At 42.8% G+C, this 19,268-nt stretch overlaps 1 protein-coding gene across 6 annotated transcripts in view; it reads left to right on the forward strand.

The window, feature by feature from the left end:
* The window catches only part of PPFIA2 (PTPRF interacting protein alpha 2), a 265,886-nt gene that overhangs the window by 3,470 nt on the left and 243,148 nt on the right, over positions 1–19,268 (forward strand). For all 6 annotated transcript variants that reach the window (XM_080971449.1, XM_080971453.1, XM_080971456.1 and 3 more), the window contains exon 2: positions 6,300–6,550. In XM_080971449.1, the coding sequence (XP_080827575.1) occupies positions 6,302–6,550 (249 nt within the window). In that variant the 5' untranslated portion in view covers positions 6,300–6,301. The remainder of the gene's footprint in view (positions 1–6,299; positions 6,551–19,268) is intronic.

Consider the following 19,268-nt stretch of genomic DNA (forward strand, 5'->3'; position numbering starts at 1 on the left):
GAATGAATCCAAAGATCAGCAGTTAATAAGAGTATGGTTGGTGAAAGCCTGCTGTAGAAGAAAGGGCACACATGGTATATTATTGGATAGATTCCCTCCCTCCCTCCCTCATTTTTACTAAACATCTGAACCTTCCACAGTTAAGCTTAATGTGAAGATCTATCTTAGTATATATTTTTTTTCCAGAAAGATGTCGACAGTCACTAAATAATCTCTTTTTTCTACTTAATTCAGATATATCATTGCTAAGGCATAACAACCTCAAATTACAGGAGTAATTTTAAAACTGCAGTGCACAATCCCTTTCCCATAGATGTAAATAGCAAAAGTCCTATGCATTTTAATAGTTAGGTTGTAATTGATTTATGAACACTCTTGGGGTTAAACAGTGTTGTTGTTTTTAATTCCTCTTTCTTTCTCATTTAAAAGTGACTTTTAGGAGAAACTCCACTATTGTGATTAATTTAAACAATGGAGTTGGACGAGATCTCTAAGATCTTAGAGCAAACTCCCTGACGGTGCAGGAAATCGGCTGCTATGGCAGCTCTGCTAGGTTGCCATCTAGTCTCTGCTTAATCATTCATTTCTTATAATATTTTAAATTCCATTTAAATATCTTTAGAGGAGAGTGCCTGTGCTTATGTAGCCAGAACATCAGCACTCAAGCACATAAGGCAGCTATTAGCAGACTCAGTGGAACCCTGATACAGTGGTACCTTGGGTTAAGTACTTAATTCGTTCCGGAGGTCTGTTCTTAACCTGAAACCGTTCTTAACCTGAAGCACCACTTTAGCTAATGGGGCCTCCCGCTGCTGTTGTGCAATTTCTGTTCTCATCCTGAAGCAAAGTTCTTAACCTGAAGGTACTATTTCTGGGTTAGCGGAGTCTGTAACCTGAAGCGTATGTAACCCGAGGTACCACTGTATTTGCAGAAGTACAAAGCATCTTGGGGGGAGGGGGAAGAAAGCCCACTGCTCCTCCAAAGGGCAGCTGTTCTTTGTGATTTGAAGGCAATGAGCACACTTTGGGGTGAAGAAGACTATAGGTTTTATTCACGCGCAACAAGAATCAGCATACAGCACACATAGAACCGACTGGAGAAAGAAGAGAGAAGAAACAACACATGAATATAAAAAAAGTAGAGCAAACTACCTCATTGTCTGGATAGGTCATGTCCCCAGGGATGGGGGGAGAGAGCTGTCCACAGAAATCAAGATTTTAATCAAGGTGGGGTGGTGCACTAGCAGGCCCTCCCCACAAGTGCCCTCAAAAGGTATCAGCAGCAAAGGAAAAAGCGTTCCAGCTCTTTCTAACTCTGTTCTTACTTGGTGTGAGACTTTTGAAATGAATGCTAATGCACATTCAAAAGCAAGTGCCCTTTATTGCCTTTATTGTGGCCTGGAAGGATGTGTGACTGAGAAAAAAGCATTATGCAACAGTCTGGCTGTGTGTCACCTGTGTTGCAGGAGAGGTGTTGAACTTGAGCTGAGAAAGTAGAAAAATCCTACCCTGCTGTCCACTGCTTTCATACCCACATTGCAGGTGGGGCTGACAGAGTACAGTGGAGGCCCTTGCACTATTGGGACACAGCACAAGGAGAATGTTAAGCATGTTTTTAACTCGCCACCACCACCAAACAAAACCCCCCCAGAGACACACACTTTCTTGTTTCACACGCATCCGTCTGAACTCAAGAGAAGCTCTGGAAACATTTCTGACCTGTTCTCTGGCTAATCAGCTCTCTGCATCACTCTGACAGTCCTAATCCAGAAGTATACTCTGGTAAAGAGGTCCCTTCCATGTGTCTCTTGGAGGACTACCAGCTTTTCCGTTTCCCCTTCTTTCTGTTGTTATCACGGCAATCTGCATTGAGTGGGGAGGACTGAGGGTGTTCCAGCCCTATCAAATCATGCCTTGCTTATGAGCATGCTCAGAGCTTGTTCCTTGAAGGCTAGATCTCCTCATATCTTTTAGCATGTTCTGTTAACCAGAGAAGCAACAGTGAGTGTTTCCTACTTTGAAGGACATTTTTGTTTTCTTTAGTATTTGTTTCATGACCTTCCTTGAAAGAGAAGGAAGCAAATAACAGTGGTCACAGTGTGAGTCTCTTTCTATAATATGTTTTTTAAAAACTTAATTTTTTTGCATTCATTTATATGAATTGAATTGGAAGGAGAAATTATGGACATCTTTTGCATGTGCTGCAGCAAACTCTGTATTAACAATTTTCCTGCATACACGCATTAAAAACTGCAGCAGCTGCTGCTGGATAGAGCAGAGCAGGGCAAGCTGATCTAAGCCAAATGCAAGTATTTTCCAGAGTATTTCCAGAACTGGTGTGTGGATCTGCTTCCAACAAGCCCCTTCCTAATTCCTAATCTCATGAATATGGAGTAATGGAGAGAAATGCTCTTGCCATTATTTCTATATTGGGTGTTTTTTGTGACTTTATTTGTCAATTTCTAAAATGAGAAGTTTGGTCTCTCTGCCCGTTTTTCATATCACCTTGACTGACTACCTATCTTTCCCCAAAACTGGACAATATTATTCCTAATCTCAGTTATAAGAGGCTGTTTACAATTACTCTGGTGTGGTGAATTCTGCACATGACCAGAGATTATTACAAAGCCATGCATTGCAAGTATGTTCTGGTGTGCCTTGGTTCAAATAAAGCAATAATCTTTCATCTGCTGGTTGGAGCATTTTGTTCTGTACTTTTAATTTAGAGGAAAGAAGTGTTTTATATAATGAAAAGTTAAATTGATTGGGGAGAGAGAGAGAAAAAAAGCATGCAACTTGTAGCAAGTGCTTCTTACATTTAAAAAAGTTTGAGTTTGTTTACTTTTTGGCAATGGATGTGTAGGTGTCATGAATATGAGAATTCAAAATCTTATGTCATGTGGTATGAAATAATTTCTAAATAAGAGGTATGGAGTCAATCTTGCCTGAAAATCATAGGGGCCCTCTTACATGCAAGCTATTCTCAACTCCATAGATGTGCAGAGAATAACTGATGCTTTTTAGTGAGGAGATAGTAGCACTCAGCACACTTTCCTAAACAAGTCCTATTATAAGAAAAACAGCAAGGTGAAAAACTGCAGCCCTACCAAGTCAAAATGTTGCCAGCTGCCACTGGCATAGTACACAACAACCCTGCAGTATAGTCAACTTTTAACATTGCAAGTAACCTTTATTTGGATTTCCAGTCAAAATTCCCAGACCTTTCAGTTTGCAGCAGAGGCCAGTCATTCTGCTTAATTGACCCCTTAGGCATCCTCACAGGACAAATCAAACACTCAGCTGTATGCAGAAGCCGCCTACTCTGTTGACTTGCCTGCAGACCTATTGCACTTTCAAATGTCCAAAACTTTTGTTAAAAAGCCATGATGTAAGACCCAAGCTGGACCATAGATTCATGTCTTTGATGCTGGGATTTTTTTCACAGCCCTGGGTTAATGCATATATTTGGTGCAAAATGTTGTTGCCCTGCTTGAGACCGATAGCAAATTCAGGTGCTGCATTATGACAGCTGTGTAGTGAAAGCAGAGTTGCTGATATTGGCATGCAGGTTTGCAGAAGCAGCAAAAATGACGAGGGGGTGGTCTTGAAAGGGCAATATCTCCCCTCCAAAAGCAGTCCAGTAAGGACTGAGCATGCTCAGTGGCCATAGAATATTGAGGGTCTGTTGAGCAGGGGGAAAGAATGAAAATCTGGAGGAAAGGGAAATGCAGTCTCCTACAGCTGATTGCAACATTGAACAGGAGCACTGCAAAATGTAACATTAGTTGTTGTTTACAGGTTCCCCTAATTCCGGGTGTTCCTTTGCTTGAAGAATAAGCTTTTTGGTCTGACCTTGTTGCATTGAAATTGGCCCTAATGTTCATTAATATCAATGGCGGTTTGCCTTAAGTGTGCTGTTGGGTCCTTGGAGAGCGCTACCATTTGGCTCTACGGCACTGTGTTTTGTTTCCCTTGCTAGATTGCTGTGCTTTGAGAAGAGAGCAATTACGTGTTTCTTGTGGGATTGCAACCATGGTGAAAAATCTGGAAAGTTACTCATTAGTGGCAAAGAAAAGGTGAAAAAAGAAAAGACAATGCACTAGGGGTAGAAATATACGTTCATGGATCATGCTTTCACCCACTGCCTCCTACTTCACCCTTGTCCAGCTCAGAACCCATTTAATTGTAGCCTTGAACTATCAGGTCTTAAACCTCTAGTGTAGCCAAATTAAATACAACTACTTCTAGGTGCCTTGCTCATTATGTGTCCTGAGCATCCCAATTGTATGGTGCACCTAGGATGTCTGCTTCTGAGTCTCTGTTTGCCTCCATGTTAGCTTGCTGGTACCCGCACCCAGCCAGCAGTGACTTACCCTCACGTGGGAAACATCATAAGAGTAACAAATGCAACAACAGTGGCAATCTCTTTTATAGCAAAAAGATGCAGCTACCCACCAATGGCGATTTTGCTCACAGGCATCTCGTGTAACAAGCACACAGTAACAGCACCAATCAACAGGTAGCAATTTGTCACTGTAGCAAGCCTACTAACAGTTCCCAGCTGTCAGGGAGAGTTCTAGGCAGAAGGAACAATAGCAGTCACTCTGCCTACCCTCATATTCTTCTATTGCTTTTTATTGTTTTGATATATTTTACCCTTTTAATGTTCATTGCGCAGCCCAGGGAACGTGTGTCGTTTTGGGGGGGGGCGCTATATAAATATAGCCAAACAAAGTGAGCAATGTACAGCTGACACATTTAGGCAGCTTAAATAGCCTTCCTAGAGTTCTTATTTCAGGAGAACATTTTTATGTCGCATTGGAAGTTATATGCTGTTTTCCATCAATACACAGAGGCAACAATACAGTTCAGTCAATGCATATGATTAACAAAACAAAGGTACCAAAGTCTTGGGGAACACCTTTTGGCTTCTGCTTTCTTTGGCTGCCCTGATACAGTTAAAAGGGTGCTGTAGCTAAGGGTTTGGAGACTGAAGCGTGCTATGTGATCTCAGGTATTATCTTCTGGCTGAGGCTACGTGGCATTAAAGTGTAAACGGTAAACTTGTCTGAAGTTCTGTCTGATGCTTCAAAATTTGTGTGTATCTATCCCAGTTGTAAATAACTGAGCCATGTTTATTGGTATGACTCACTTTCCCACTCAGTCCTTCAAGTACTTTATAAAAGGAATCCAGTCCAAAAGCAGAGATAAAAACACCAATATAAGCCACTCTGAATATTAACACACAAGAAGAGTCGAGCATCTAGGAAAAGAACAAGAATGGGAGCCAATAACATGGGCTAGAATGGCAGAATCACTTGAGATCAAAGGCAAAATAGAATGGTCATGGTTTGATGATACAGTTGTAATATATGGACGGCATATTAGTTAATAATTTTAGCTAGTACACAGTGATTCTGTTCATTTTCATTTCCTGATGTTTTAAGGTTAATAATCTTCTGAACTAGCATAGAATTTCTAAGATGTTGGCCATAAATGTTTATTGAGAAATATCCAACAGCATATTGGATTTGTGAAATTACCTTGTGTTGCACAGCACCAGGCACCTTAAGATAGGTTATGATAATTGTGACATTAATTGATTTTCCAAAAGCTACCCTTAGGCTAGGCTGCAACAATCTTGGAACAAATTAGCTTTGTAGAAATGCATTTCTGTCCTCCTCATTTTGAGGAAGGAATTATGTGAAGGGCAATTAGCTTTCTTATTGGAAGAGATCACCTAAGTGGAGGCCTGACTCCAACCCAGGCTGCCAAGAAGGGTAGAACGTTAACAACATTTTTAATGTTGACTTTCTGCTGAGTTCAGTGTTGAAGTTGAGCTCTGCTATAGGAAAGTGTTGGGAAGTACTATCTTTGGCAATTAATAGTAGCCATGGGCACCACTACAAACAGTCAGAAGATGGCACGCAGGAGAGTGAGTGGGTGGATAAAGGTCAGATAAAAGAAAGGAACTTAGAAAATGAAATCTTTGACATGATTTCAAAGGACACTGTCTGTGTCAATCTGCTGGTGAGACTTTAAACATATCCCTCTCCTGAAAGAGGAGCACTTCCAGAACTGTGGATTATTAATTATTATTAATGATTAACAATATCATTAATAATTAATGGTTATAATAAATAAATCAATAAATCTATTATTATTATTATTTATTTTACTGCCAGGAAGGGAGTCAATCTTGAAATGATTGACTTTATTATATATAATAGCTTCCTAGAAGCTATTGGTACTTAGAGGATTATTTTTCATCCCTCCCTCCATTTGTTTTTTGCTTTCAGAAATGATGTGTGAAGTGATGCCCACGATAAACGAGGACACCCCGATGAGCCAAAGGGGGTCCCAGAGCAGTGGCTCGGACTCGGATTCTCACTTTGAGCAGCTTATGGTGAATATGCTAGATGAGAGGGACCGTCTCTTGGACACACTTCGAGAGACGCAGGAAAGCCTTTCTCTGGCCCAGCAACGCCTCCAGGATGTCATCTACGATAGAGATGCTCTCCAGCGGCAGCTCAACTCTGCACTGCCCCAGGTACGTTGGGTGCCCATACATTCCCGGTCATTTTAACTCATGAACATTGCGTTTGCAGCGCATAATCTCAATGGATAATATATGCATTCCTTAAAGATCCAGTGTAAGAAGCTACAAAGCACTTTTTGTATGGTTTAACTATTGGACTTAAGCACTGACACTTAGTGTGCCTAGTTTTATATATATATATAGGTTCAATAAGAAGGAAATTGAGCCCTTGAATGTGCAAATTGCCTCTGGTTCCATCAGAAAGTCATATGCCTTGATCCAGAGCTTTATATGTGCTCCAGTGTGCAGGTGGAACTACTAAGCACTTTAAGCAGTCTTTCTCATTCCCTTCAGTAGAAAGGAAAGCATGTCAATGCATCCCTTTGTAGGCATGATGCTACCCTTACCTCTGAAATGAATGGCAAGACCTTACAGATGGAATGGGGCTGCCCTGCACATGTACTCTGCACATTGGATCTCTTCTACTTAACAGGTTTGCTGGGTTTAGATGACGATCGCTGCATTTCAAGGTTTACTTTAAACTTAGGTGCTGCAAGACAGGAAACAACATGAATGTATCTATCGATTGATTCAGGGACAGTGTACAATCTAATATCAATGCAATACAAACGTAAAAGTCATAAAAACTTAAGCCAATTAATAGAACGTACCTGGTAAATTAGTCTAAGGGAAAGGATGCTCTTCATCTGAGCCAAATCAGGCATAGGGTAGCCTAACATCAAAGCCATGCCAATGCATGCCCATCCCACAGAAAAGCATATTGGGAAGTTTGGAGAGCAATGCAGCTCCACTGCCCGTTGCCCGCCACTACTGCACACAATGTAACAAACGAGTTTGCAAATATATTTCCCATGGAAATAGAGGCATGTATTCAATTCTTGGTAACTCTACTCAAGCTTTACCTTCCAGCTTTTCCACTGACTTTTTTTAAAAGCTCCCTGATACTATTTATATCAGAGCCTCAAAGCTACAGTCTTTAAGATGCAGTTGCAAACCACATGCAAGCAGTTGCAAAATGTAAAGGCACTTCTTACATATAGCAAGGAGCACAAGTCTCTTTGCTGAGCTGTTTCTACCCCCTTGCTTTGATCTTGCAGCATTGCAGTTGCATCAGATATCAAGTTGCACAGCGTCAAAACCCTTCCCTTCCCTCCCTCTGCTGCTTCCCATTATACAGCTGATGGGCAAGGGCGGTGGTCCCAGGGGTCAGGTGAAATACCTGCTTTCACAGGTGTCTAGAAGAGGGAGCATCAGTGAATCCAGATGCAGCTATCCCAACAGGACAAATGCTATGCTGGAAAATGCTTCTTCTATATCCCGCTTAAAGGTTTAAGAGCCCTGTTGTCCTGTGTTCCTCATGCACTCTGGTCCCAAAACAAACATACTATGGTGGGAAGGAAAGGACTGAGTGTATTTAAACCATGTCTGAGTGTCTAGAGGTGTCCAGCATGGGCTACAAGGGGCTGGAGGGGGAAAAAAGTTTCCCTTTATTTATATGGGTGTACAGATCTCGAGATAAACTGGAACTAACCAATGATGGAACAGAAGAAGAAGCGTTCTGAGCAGTGAGCTGTTGGCCCAGGCCTTGAAGCAGGGTGGGTAGGTGGGGACAATTGTCCTTACACAGAAAACTCTTGGGACTTCGTTTGGAGAGAAATGGAGGTGCGTGCCCTCCAAGTCCCAGACAGCCTTACTTCCTGGTGGCATTTTCTACTCCCAGGTAGGAGAAGCCTGTATGATTGGCAGCAGGAATGGAAAGACAAGCTGGATAATAAATTGGGGACAATGAGATCCAGGGGATATTGAGAACCAATAGTGGTGGCAGGACTTGCAGAACTCAGAACATATACGAGTAAATGAGACAGACCTCTGGGCTCCAGAAAGCAGAGAGGAACTGACAGTAGATCCTAGGGATAGGGAACAGTGTCTAAACCAGGGAGCCCCAAACTCGGCCCTCCAGCTGTTTTGGGACTACAACTCCTATCATCCCTAGCTAACAGGACCAGTGGTCAGAGATTATGGGAGCTGTAGTCCCAAAACAGCTGGAGGGCCAAGTTTGGGGGTGCCTGGTCTAAACAGAGTTCATAACTCATTAATAATTGTTGTGCATACATATCATTCTGCTATGCTTTACTACAAGTTGAAAATCAGGAAGCCAGCAACACACGAAGCTTGAATATAGGAACTTAAATCAGCTAAAGGACACAATTAATTCTATTTTTTTAAAAAAAAACCCAAGATAAGACCCTTCATAGGGAAGTCAAGGACATTATAATGATTTTCTTTTAAAAAAACCTAGGCCCAGAAAAATGGTATTTGGGCACTGCTATTTGTGTTCACAAATCGTGTGACTTAAGGCATGTCTGGATGGCAGTAACAGCTGGACTTTGATAATTTCTTACTACGTTCTGTCTTAACCCCAGGCAGCAGTGGAATCCTTAAAAAGCACATGTGCCATTTCTTGAAGGGTGGCAGTTTGAAACTTTGCAGTATGCCTTAGGATTCCTTCCTCTTCCTACCTATTGTCTTTGAACTTCACCTTGCCCAAACAAATGGAACCTGATATTCTTTAGCCACCTGTAGAGACCAGTCTCTTCCTGTGCATTGTAGTCAGTGGTTATACAGTGCCATCACAAAATAAGGCAGGCAAAATATGCTGCTGGTAAATGTGAAGCCTGTTTGGCAACGTTTGGTAGCACTTGACAAAGAACACCTATTAATTTGGTCCCACCCCTCGGAAAAGTGGGCTTATGTGTATGTCCTGAGGCTTGTGCTGCAATATTTAAAGCATGGAATAGGATCACATTTACAATCTGATGGAATCGGACGGTAGTGCAAAGAAAGCAGGAAGTACCTTCAATATAATTGGAGCAAGTAGAGTTATATTCTAGAGTGTATTATAACCATTTAGTATTTAATAAATATGGTAGGCAGCAATCTGCCCGTATTTAGTAAAATCTGGCATTTAGCATTTATTCTCAGGAGCTGCACATTATTTCGGATTTTGCAAGCACTTGAACTTTAGCAGGGATGGGTATACAGATCTTGATATATCCAGCTTCATTCCTAGTTTATTACAAAGGCCTGTTTTTAACCTTACTTATGTAATATGTGAGATGGCAAATGTTCCGCTATTACAGTTCTGGTTGAGTAGTTGCTGTGAATATAAATGGCTAATTTAAGAAACTGTATATGAGCTTTTATTTGGAATCAGTTAGTGAAGAAGGGATATGATCTTTTCCTTATGCAAAGAGACTTAGTTCTGATGCATACATATTCAAGAAGCAAAAGACTGGCAAGAAATAGGATTTATTTTTTTAAAAAAATAGTTTTATCTTCCATGTGGAAGTGGTGCCCACTGGGAATGACAGAGCTAGTCTTATTGAACTCTCATCAAATAATGATGCACATTTCAAATCCTATCCTTGTTTCTTTACAAAATAGAGCTAGGCAGGATGAGTATCGTAATCTAGCACCAAACGGGTGGAGCATGTGGATTTTGTTACTGTGTAGTAATTCTGGCAAAGAGAAGTGTTCAGAATCTGTGCTCATCTTCTTAGGGCGTGATGAGAGCCTGTTGGATCACACCAATGGCTCATCTAATCTAGTGTTGTGTTCTCACAGTGGCCACCCAGATGCCCCTGAGAAACCTGCAATTAGGACCTGAGCACAACAGCACTTCTTACCTTGTGGTTTTTGGCAACTAGTATGCAGAAGCACGGGACGCGGGTGGCGCTGTGGGTTAAACCACAGAACCTAGGACTTGCTGATCAGAAGGTCGGCGTTCAAATCCCCGTGACGAGGTGAGCTCCCGTTGCTCGGTCCCTGCTCCTGCCAACCTAGCAGTTCGAAAGCACATCAAAGTGCAAGTAGATAAATAGGTACCGCTCCAGCGGGAAGGTAAACAGCCTATCCGTGCGCTGCTCTCCTTCGCCAGAAGCAGCTTAGTCATGCTGGCCACATGACCCGGAAGCTGTCTGCGGACAAACGCTGGCTCCCTCGGCCAATAAAGTGAGATGAGCGCTGCAACCCCAGAGTCGGTCACGACTGGACCTAATGGTCAGGGGTCCCTTTACCTTTACCTTTATGCAGAAGCACACTGCCTCTAACCATGGAGGACAGAACACAGCCATTGGGTTTGGTAGCCAATGATACCCTTATTTTCCATGAATTTGCTGGTCTTCTTTTAAAGGTGTCTGAGCAATTTCCATCCTCTGTGAATTCATCCGATCTAGATATTACCATACGTGCTGCTTTCTGCCATTTTGTTTACAGTGGTCTACTAGACCAGGCTGGGGAGACTCAGGCATGGAAACAAAATGCACTCCCCCTGAGCATAGGTGCCAACTCCTAGGGGCCAAGGCAGTTTCGGCCCCCCAAATGCATTTTTGGAGGAGGCCGCCCCCCTCAATTTCCAGAGGGCATTTGGCTCTGCCCCTGGCTCCTCATGACGTCAATGTCAGGATGTTTCACAATGGCATGTTGGGTCCCCCCAATCCTCTGGCGAAGCCGGCACCTCTGCCCCCACGACCTCTCCCTTCAGCCGTTGTGACTCTCCTTAGGCTCCACTCCTCTCCCTAGGCTACACCCCCCACAGACCCTGTCCTGCATTCTCCTCAATTGCTTTCCCCATGACTGGAATGTGTCCTTGAATTTTCATAATATGCCTTGCCAATTTGGATGGCTGCAGATGGAGAGATGTATGTGCGTGTAGACTTTTGCATGGCTGGAATGTCCTCTGCTGTACAAAGGTGAGATTCATATCCATTGCTCTGCCTCCTTTTGCCTCTGCTCCCCACTGACACATGGCTGCTGGAAGGTTCCCCATGAGGAACATGGTCCTTAGGCTGAGAAAGGTTCCCCACAATGCCTGGCGTTGGCTGACCTCGGTACATTTCCGTATTGGTGTCTGGGCTCAATGTAGCCCATTCCTAAGTTGGTTTAATCAGAAGAAACTTCACTAGGACTCGCTATCTAGTTGGTGTGCTTAGCACTGAAGCCTTTTCATATCAGAGTTTCCAGCACAAGAATATTGGTAATGAAGGGTCACCTGAACAGAAACAGTTTTTGTGTGACCCTCTTTTCCTTTCAGTGCATGGTTACAGAAGAGTGCAGGGTGTGTAATGAGGTGTACTGTGTTCATGCAAGCCAGCAGTTTGAGGATCTGTTGCAGCACACAGCAATTCCTTGGAAGACACAAAAATGTGAAAAGGTTTCTTGAAATTTAGGAAGTTTTAAAAACACCACATGGATTCCCCCCCCCCCCATTGCGATTGAGTTATTATTTTTCTCTTTTTATGAACTTCCACATTAATCCTAAATGTGTTGCTTGGAAATAGATGCCTAGGCAGCTGCTTTGAATAATGAATGGCATAATTCAAAGACTTCCTGTGTGTGTGTGTGTGTGTGTGTGTGTGTGTGTGTGTGTGTGTGTGTTTGTGTCAGAGAAAGAGAGAGAGAGAGGCTTTTAAGTGATGTAATGCAGATTGTTACTTGTGTTAATTGATTTCAATGGGTCTACACTTAGTTGGATGCAATGTTAATGTTGCTGGGACTGAGAACTAGCATGGCCACCCCCTGTCCCACCCTAAAGCAGCCCAATGAGGACTGAGCCTTAAGGAAGCATGGCCTCTCAAGTCTGCTTCCGTTATATAAAACTCAGCACAGAGCACACACCCAGTCACGGACAACTCTGGGGTTGCGGCGCTCGTCTCACTCTATAGGCCGAGGGAGCCGATGTTTGTCCGCAGACAGCATCCAGGTCATGTGGCCAGCATGACTAAGCCACTTCTGGTGAACCAGAACAGCGCACGGAAACGCTGTTTACCTTCCCGCAGGAGCGGTACCTATTTATCTACTTGCATTTTGACGTGCTTTCGAACTGCTAGGTTGACAGCAGCAGGGACTGAGCAACGGGAGCTCACCCCGCCACGGGGATTTGAACCGCCAACCTTCTGATCAGCAAGCCCTAGGCTCAGTAGTTTAGACCACAGCGCCACCTGATATAAGAACCACTAAAAACAAAGAAAAACAATAATTTAAAAACAATTGTATGCAAGCACACACATATACATACATATATAATGTCCTGTTACTGGTTTCTAGAAGCTTCATGTCTCGCCATTGTTGGGAAAAAGGTGTTGGAGTACACAGACTGTGAGATCCAGTATGGTTCGTATACAGAGTACAATGTATCATCACACACATTTGTTGAACTCAATGCTACAGTTGTGGTTGTGGGAGGGAAGAGGTGCAGATCAACAATAGCTTTGCAAGCGTTGCAGTATCTAATTCTGTTGCAATAGTTTCAATATCTAATTGTGCTGTAAATTTTGCTGCAGACAAAGAGACCTGCACTGTGGTATTTACTTGGAAGAAATGCTCTGGAGGTTTTTTGCTTTTTTTTGTCTTTAGAATGCAAGCTTGTGGAATCCTTGGGGGAGGGTAAAAAGGAAACAGTCAGGGAAGGAAATGTAATGACCTTGCTCTATTGAACCAGTACATGCAATTTGATCAATATGAAGCTTTAATTGGGTTGTGTTAAGGAAATTCATGATAGTCTTACATTTTCTTCATTACTGTTGAGCAATAAGGATTTTGCTGATTCAGGGAAGGGAAGTGCAATCTGGGAAGAAAATAATTAGGTTCTTTAATAACATGAAAGTAGCAACCTGCCATTCTTTTCTCCTTCATTATTTTTGTTCCACAACAACAGTATTGATTTGGTCACTGTGCATATACTAGAAAAACCTCCTCATATAAATCAGACATGCAGACAAATAAATAACAAATCTGGGCACATCTGCAACATATAATATTAACTTTTTAAAGGATGTGTTTGTGTGTATGCATGACTGTGTTCCATAGAAATAAGTGGGATGTGCCGATTCTAGTTCAGGATTTATTGCAATGTCTTATCCTTCTTAAAGATGTGTGTACTGAGTTTTCTAATAACTATTGAACATGTGTAGCCTTCACAATGGAAGCATCAGATCTGAAGCCAATGCATAGATCTTTGGAATCCCCTGATTCATGTCTGAGCCTTGTACAATGTCAGCAAAGCTCTTTTAGACAGCATGAAGGGCAGAATGGATGTGGGAGGAGGGAAGAGGGAGACTGTGGCTGCTAGCCCCACCCAAAACATACTTGCATTCATTGGCCAGTCTGTGTAGCATCTTCTCCTTTACAGATGTGCATGTGTAGTGCTTTCTCTGTGTAACTGGAAACCATGAAATGCTTGGGCTCTGTGCCAGCATCCAAATGATTACACATGTGTTGGATTGCTGCAGTGCTATCACACCATACATATGGCAATTCAACTTCTCCCATATCAGAGAAGGGCAAGAGACTCTAGTAGGAGTAGCCAAAGTCATGCCTTCCAGATTAATCTGAATCAGCACACTTGTGCTCTAGCCCAGCCTTTGAACAACAACTTCCATTAATCCTGACCACAGGCCAAGCTGAATGGGGCTAATTGGAGTTACATATTACAATATCTGGAGGATACCATGTTGGCTATCCCCCAAACTAGAGCTTAGTCTTACCCAGGTCACAGGATAGAGCATCCTTTGCTGTTGGCTGAGACTGGTGGTGCGGCTGTGCTGGCTGGGGGTGATGGGAGTTGTAGCCCAAAATACATGGAGGGCAGATAGAGGTAGTGCAAGTATTTCTCAGAAAACTAAGAAATGCATTCACTTTTGCCACAACTGTGCTGATGTGCATTGTTATCTAGGGCAGTAGTCTTCAACCTTTGCAGACCCAGGACCCACTTTAAACTCAAGCATGCATTGGGGGACCCATTTCTTAACCTTTTATATTTGCATGGTGGTGGTGCTCCTGTTGCGACCCACCTTGGGTCAGGTCACCAGTTGAAGACCAGGGACCTAGGGGAAGAGGATTGCCCTTGTCATTTTCAAGGGGGGGGGGGTAGCTCTTAGGTGTATCCAGCTATTTGGTGCAGGTTGGTACATGTTAATCTTCAGCAACCGCTGCATATATATAGTTGGAACTGCATATGCGTGCCTTGCAATCCTTTGATGCTAACTTTGATCAGTCTAACTCTGGATGTTTACATTTCTTTCCAAAAAAATGTTATGCCTCAAGTCAAAGAACATGAGTTGCCTTGTAGAATGCAGTGGAAGGAAATCCTGGGGTGGGGGGGGGGGTGGTGAGGCACAAAATAAAAGTATCCAGCAAAAATTGTCCGTGGCAAGATTGCTTTCAGCAGGAACAGTGTGTCCCCGTCTCCACATTTAATTCTGGTTCATAAATGTCCCTATCAGTTACTTTAACTTGGAGCAGACACATTAATGGGCACATAAACTATTTGATGGCTCATTATCTCCAAGCCTGTAAAGACACATGGCATAAACATGAGATAAAAATAAATCCAGACGGGTCAATGGTGTGGTGTTTGTTGCCTCTTAGATACTTTGCCTCTGAGGATAAAGCAGAAGTGGCAAGTGGGGTGGGGAGAGAAACCCAACAAAAACCCTGAAGGATGAAAAGCAGGCACCTGGTACAATGTAACAAAAGGAAATGCTACTTTAATGATAATTAAAGTAAAAAGCTTACAAAAAGAAGCTGCCTGTCTGAGATTAATGGCTCTGTTGTTTCGTTTGAACAGAAAACCAAAGGGAAGCAAACCTCAAGTTGTATCTTTATAAAAACATAGTTTTATTTATTGCAGAAAGCTATGGGTGACAGAAAGCCCAAAGCTTCCTAAAGTGACTGTTCTTTCCAGGTTATGTGATGTTTCTGAGACTGAAAATCTTGTGTGGGGATAAGCCCCAGCGAATTTAGTAGGGCTTACTTCTGAGCAGACATATAGAAGACTGACTTTTCATACAGCCTGATCTTTTGTGTATTTATTTAGAGATGCATAGTGAACTCCACTCGAAGGGGGGCATTTTGCTATACCACTCAGAACCAGTTCCTGTCTTTGTAGTGCTTTACTTTTGAGCATGGGAAGGCCAGGTCAGGGCCCATCTATGTGGGAGTTTAATGTGGATTTCAAGCTTTATGTGTCTCAATTTTTTTGGGTGCCATCCATCCACATGACATATTCCCCATCCAAATACTTGCACACCTAGTATTTGCATTGCATACCCATAATGGACCTCAGTTTTCTGGATCTTATGGAGGGCGGGGAAGTACTAGCTGAGGGGAAGAGACAACTAATGCCCAGTGTGAATGCGTTCCATCAAACACCGCCACATATATATCAATGCCACAGTGTGGGCACCACCTCAACTACATGATTTGCATGTAGAAGGTCTTCATTTTATCCTTCTTTTTTCCACCTAAGGAAGGCCTGGTAACAGGAACTGGAGTAAGATATCTGATGAGGCTGGGGGTGTGGGGTGTGGAGGTGCTGCCAGTTAGAGCAGATGGGTGTCCTACGTGAGGATTTTCCTATATTGCTATGAAACTGCAAGGAAGATTCTTTTGAAACTCCAGTCCCTACAAAGATTTGTTTGGGTGCCTTTAATGTTGTCCATCTCTATAGCTCTACGCATTAGTGGTAGGGCTGCATCTTATACCCTGGGTTGTGCTTTAGTGTGTCTTTATTAAAATGGACGTATAGACTCCCACTATATTCCTGTGACTTCTCTGGCTTCTGACATATTTAATTTTGGAGGGGTGCTTCCTAATAGCTTCTTTCACTTTTTGTTTTGCTTCTTTCTATGGAGTGGGTGACTTTTCACCAGACTTTGCTCCTATTAATTCTGGCATAGGCTTCCAGAATGTAACTGGATGATAAGTGGCTTGATAAGTTAACATTTTAGATGTTTCCATGGTTGTGCTTTTATCAAGTACCATGTGTACTAGATAGCCTTTCTTCAAACTGTTGAGTACAAGGACCATTATACTGTAGTGGATAAGGATGAGAAGTGACCCTATAGGAAGAGTGGTAGCATCAGCAGATAAGGCAGGAAATGTCCCCTGCCTGAAACTAAGGGAAGCTGCTTCCAGTCAGTGCAGACAGTGCTGAGCTTGCTGGACCAATGGTCTGACTTGATTATAAGGCAGCTTCTTACATTCCCGGTGCATTTGCTGTTTTTGTAATAAATGCACACTTCAAAAAGGTTTGAATTTTTGGGGGGGAGGGTGAAGTCACTTTTTGGGTCAACTTACTTTTAAAAATTAAGCTAAGGGCTTGATCCAAACTCCATTACTGCAGCAGGCAGAACCGTGAAGAAGCCCTTAATAGAGTATGGGGAGAACCTGTGATCCTCCAAATGTTGTTGGACTCCATTAGCAGCAACTAGCATGACCAATGGCCAGTGATTGTGAACGGTCTTCTTCAACTGCATCTGGAAGCTCAGAGATTCCACACCTCTGCTTTAAACATAAAAGATTCAAGACTTCCTGGTATGGTAGAGGGTAATTCAAAACGTAAATCTTCCAACAGCAGGTTCAGCACTTCTTGGAGCTCACGATGAAACTCAGCCATACGAAGGGGAAACACACTTTATAACAGCAGCACTAATAAAAAAATGGAATATATGTATTTGAAAGTTGGTTGTGCTACCGGTATGTGCTATGCATCTTCATTGCAGATTGTGGGGGAAATCAGCTTTCCCGTCACTTTTCTAAATTCTTTTACCACATAGCCCAATCTCACTGCAGTTTATTAAAAATAAAATAATTTACATTTTAAATTGTGTATTGCTCAAGCAGAGTCCATAGCAAGGAAAAATCTAGCACATATTATTAACGGATGACTTAGTGCAAGAATGCATTGCAGAAAATAAATATAGAATTAAATATTAGTTGTCAAGGGCAAAGCTAATTCACGGTTACTTTGCTTATTTATTGAAGCAAAATGAAGCCTATTTGCATAGATAAAACAAGACATCCCCCTTTCAACAGATCACATTTTCTTTAGCATTTTACACAAAGTTCAGCTGCAAGAAATGCAAAACAGGCAATCCTAAAGTCTCTAAAAACATTTTGTGCCATTTGGAAGAAATTTTCTCTCTTCTCAGGCCTGGGCTGTGAAAATCCACACTAGGGGCAAGGGTGAGAATAGGTCTGTGCTGATAAGCACAACAGGCCTTGCAGGTATGCAGGAAAATGGAGAATTTTGGGGTGGGAAAACCTGTATTTCCCAGACTGGGAAACTGGCAACCTGTGATGTGCATGTGCAGTTATAGGATTCCGAAGACTAGCAGCAGTAGTGCTGTGTTGTTGTTGTTGTTGTTGAATTACATTTATATTCCACTTTTGCTTCAAGGAGTTCAGGATGACAATACATGGTTTTCCCACTCCCAGTTGTTTCTTACAACACTCTGTGAGCTAGGTTAGTCTTGGGGATGGGGACTAGCCCAAGATCATGCTGTGAGCTTCATGGCTGGCTGAGTGGGGATTTGAACTCCAGTCTCCTAGGTCCTGGTCCAACACTCTAACCCTTATTCCAAACTGGTTAGGGGGTTTTGTGCATTTGCAAGAAGCAGATGTCCAACCAGTGGAGGATTTGAATGTCAGTGAAGCAGGTCTTTTGTTTGGCCTCAAAGACCACACTTGGGGGAAGGGGAAGGAACGAAGTGTGATCAGAGGAAGCTCAGCCCACCCTGGAAGTTGCAGTCGGTGTGAATCAGGCTGTCCTTTGATAATAGAACCTGAAGAGTGACAAAAGATAGCAAGGGAAATGGACAGCAAAATGGACAAATGTAGAGCAGTTTTGTGCGCATGTGTGAACACAGAAGAATGAATGACACTTCCAGCGTTACAAACAAGGAAGCAGATATACTTTGTGCTGAAAGAAACATGATCACAGGGAGGTTTAAGCCAGATGCACATTTCTGAAACTAAAGGGTTTGTGTGTCTGAAACATGGCAGAGTGATAGAAGGTAAGCAGCAGAGCATTGGCAGAAGGGGAAAATCAGAGAGAGAAAAGCTGCCACTATCATTTAACAGGAAGATAGAAACATAAATGGGGAGGATGGCAAGCATATGTCAATTGCTTGCTTGTGTAAGCATTAGATGGGTACCCTCCGCACATAAGCGTACTTAGAGCATGAATTAACCAGTTTATGTTTAGAGTTAGGACATCAGTTGGCAGGCGCACTGCTGGCATGCTGTCCCTATACATGGATAGGCAAACTCACATTTATAGTGCATTTATAGGTGAAGGGGAAATGTATGGAGTGCTTACACATGTTTATCTGGTGGGTCAGAACTGCAGCAGCAGCTTCCTGGCAGGCATCACTGCCACTTACCGGAAGGGCTGAGATGGTGGTGTCAAGGTCAGGGCTGCAAAGCCAGTCCAGTACAGTCATACCTTGGAACTTGAATGGAATCTGTTCCGGAAGTCAGTTTGGCTTCCAAAAGTTCAGAAACCAAAGCACAGCTTCTGATTGGCTGCAGGAAGCTCCTGCAGCCGATCGGAAGCCACGGAAGCCCTATTGGACGTTTGGCTTCCAAAAGAACGTTAAAAAACCAGAACCCTCACTTCCGGGTTACGATTGCTCGGGAGCTGATTTGTTTGGGAGCCAAGGCGTTTGAGATCCAAGGTACGACACTGTGGTGTGCCCACACAGCCCCAACCTTGGCACTGCCCATCTTGGAAAGCAGCAGTGACTCCACTGCCAGAAGGCTTTTTCTACAGCTCCATCCCACCAGACATACTACTCCTGATGACAGTACGTTAACCATGGCTGTCATCATGTCTGCTTCAACCCCTAGAAGACTGCATTTTTTAAAA

Source organism: Podarcis pityusensis, assembly GCF_964106645.2.
Source record: "Podarcis pityusensis genome assembly, chromosome: 10".
NCBI lineage: Eukaryota > Metazoa > Chordata > Lepidosauria > Squamata > Lacertidae > Podarcis > Podarcis pityusensis.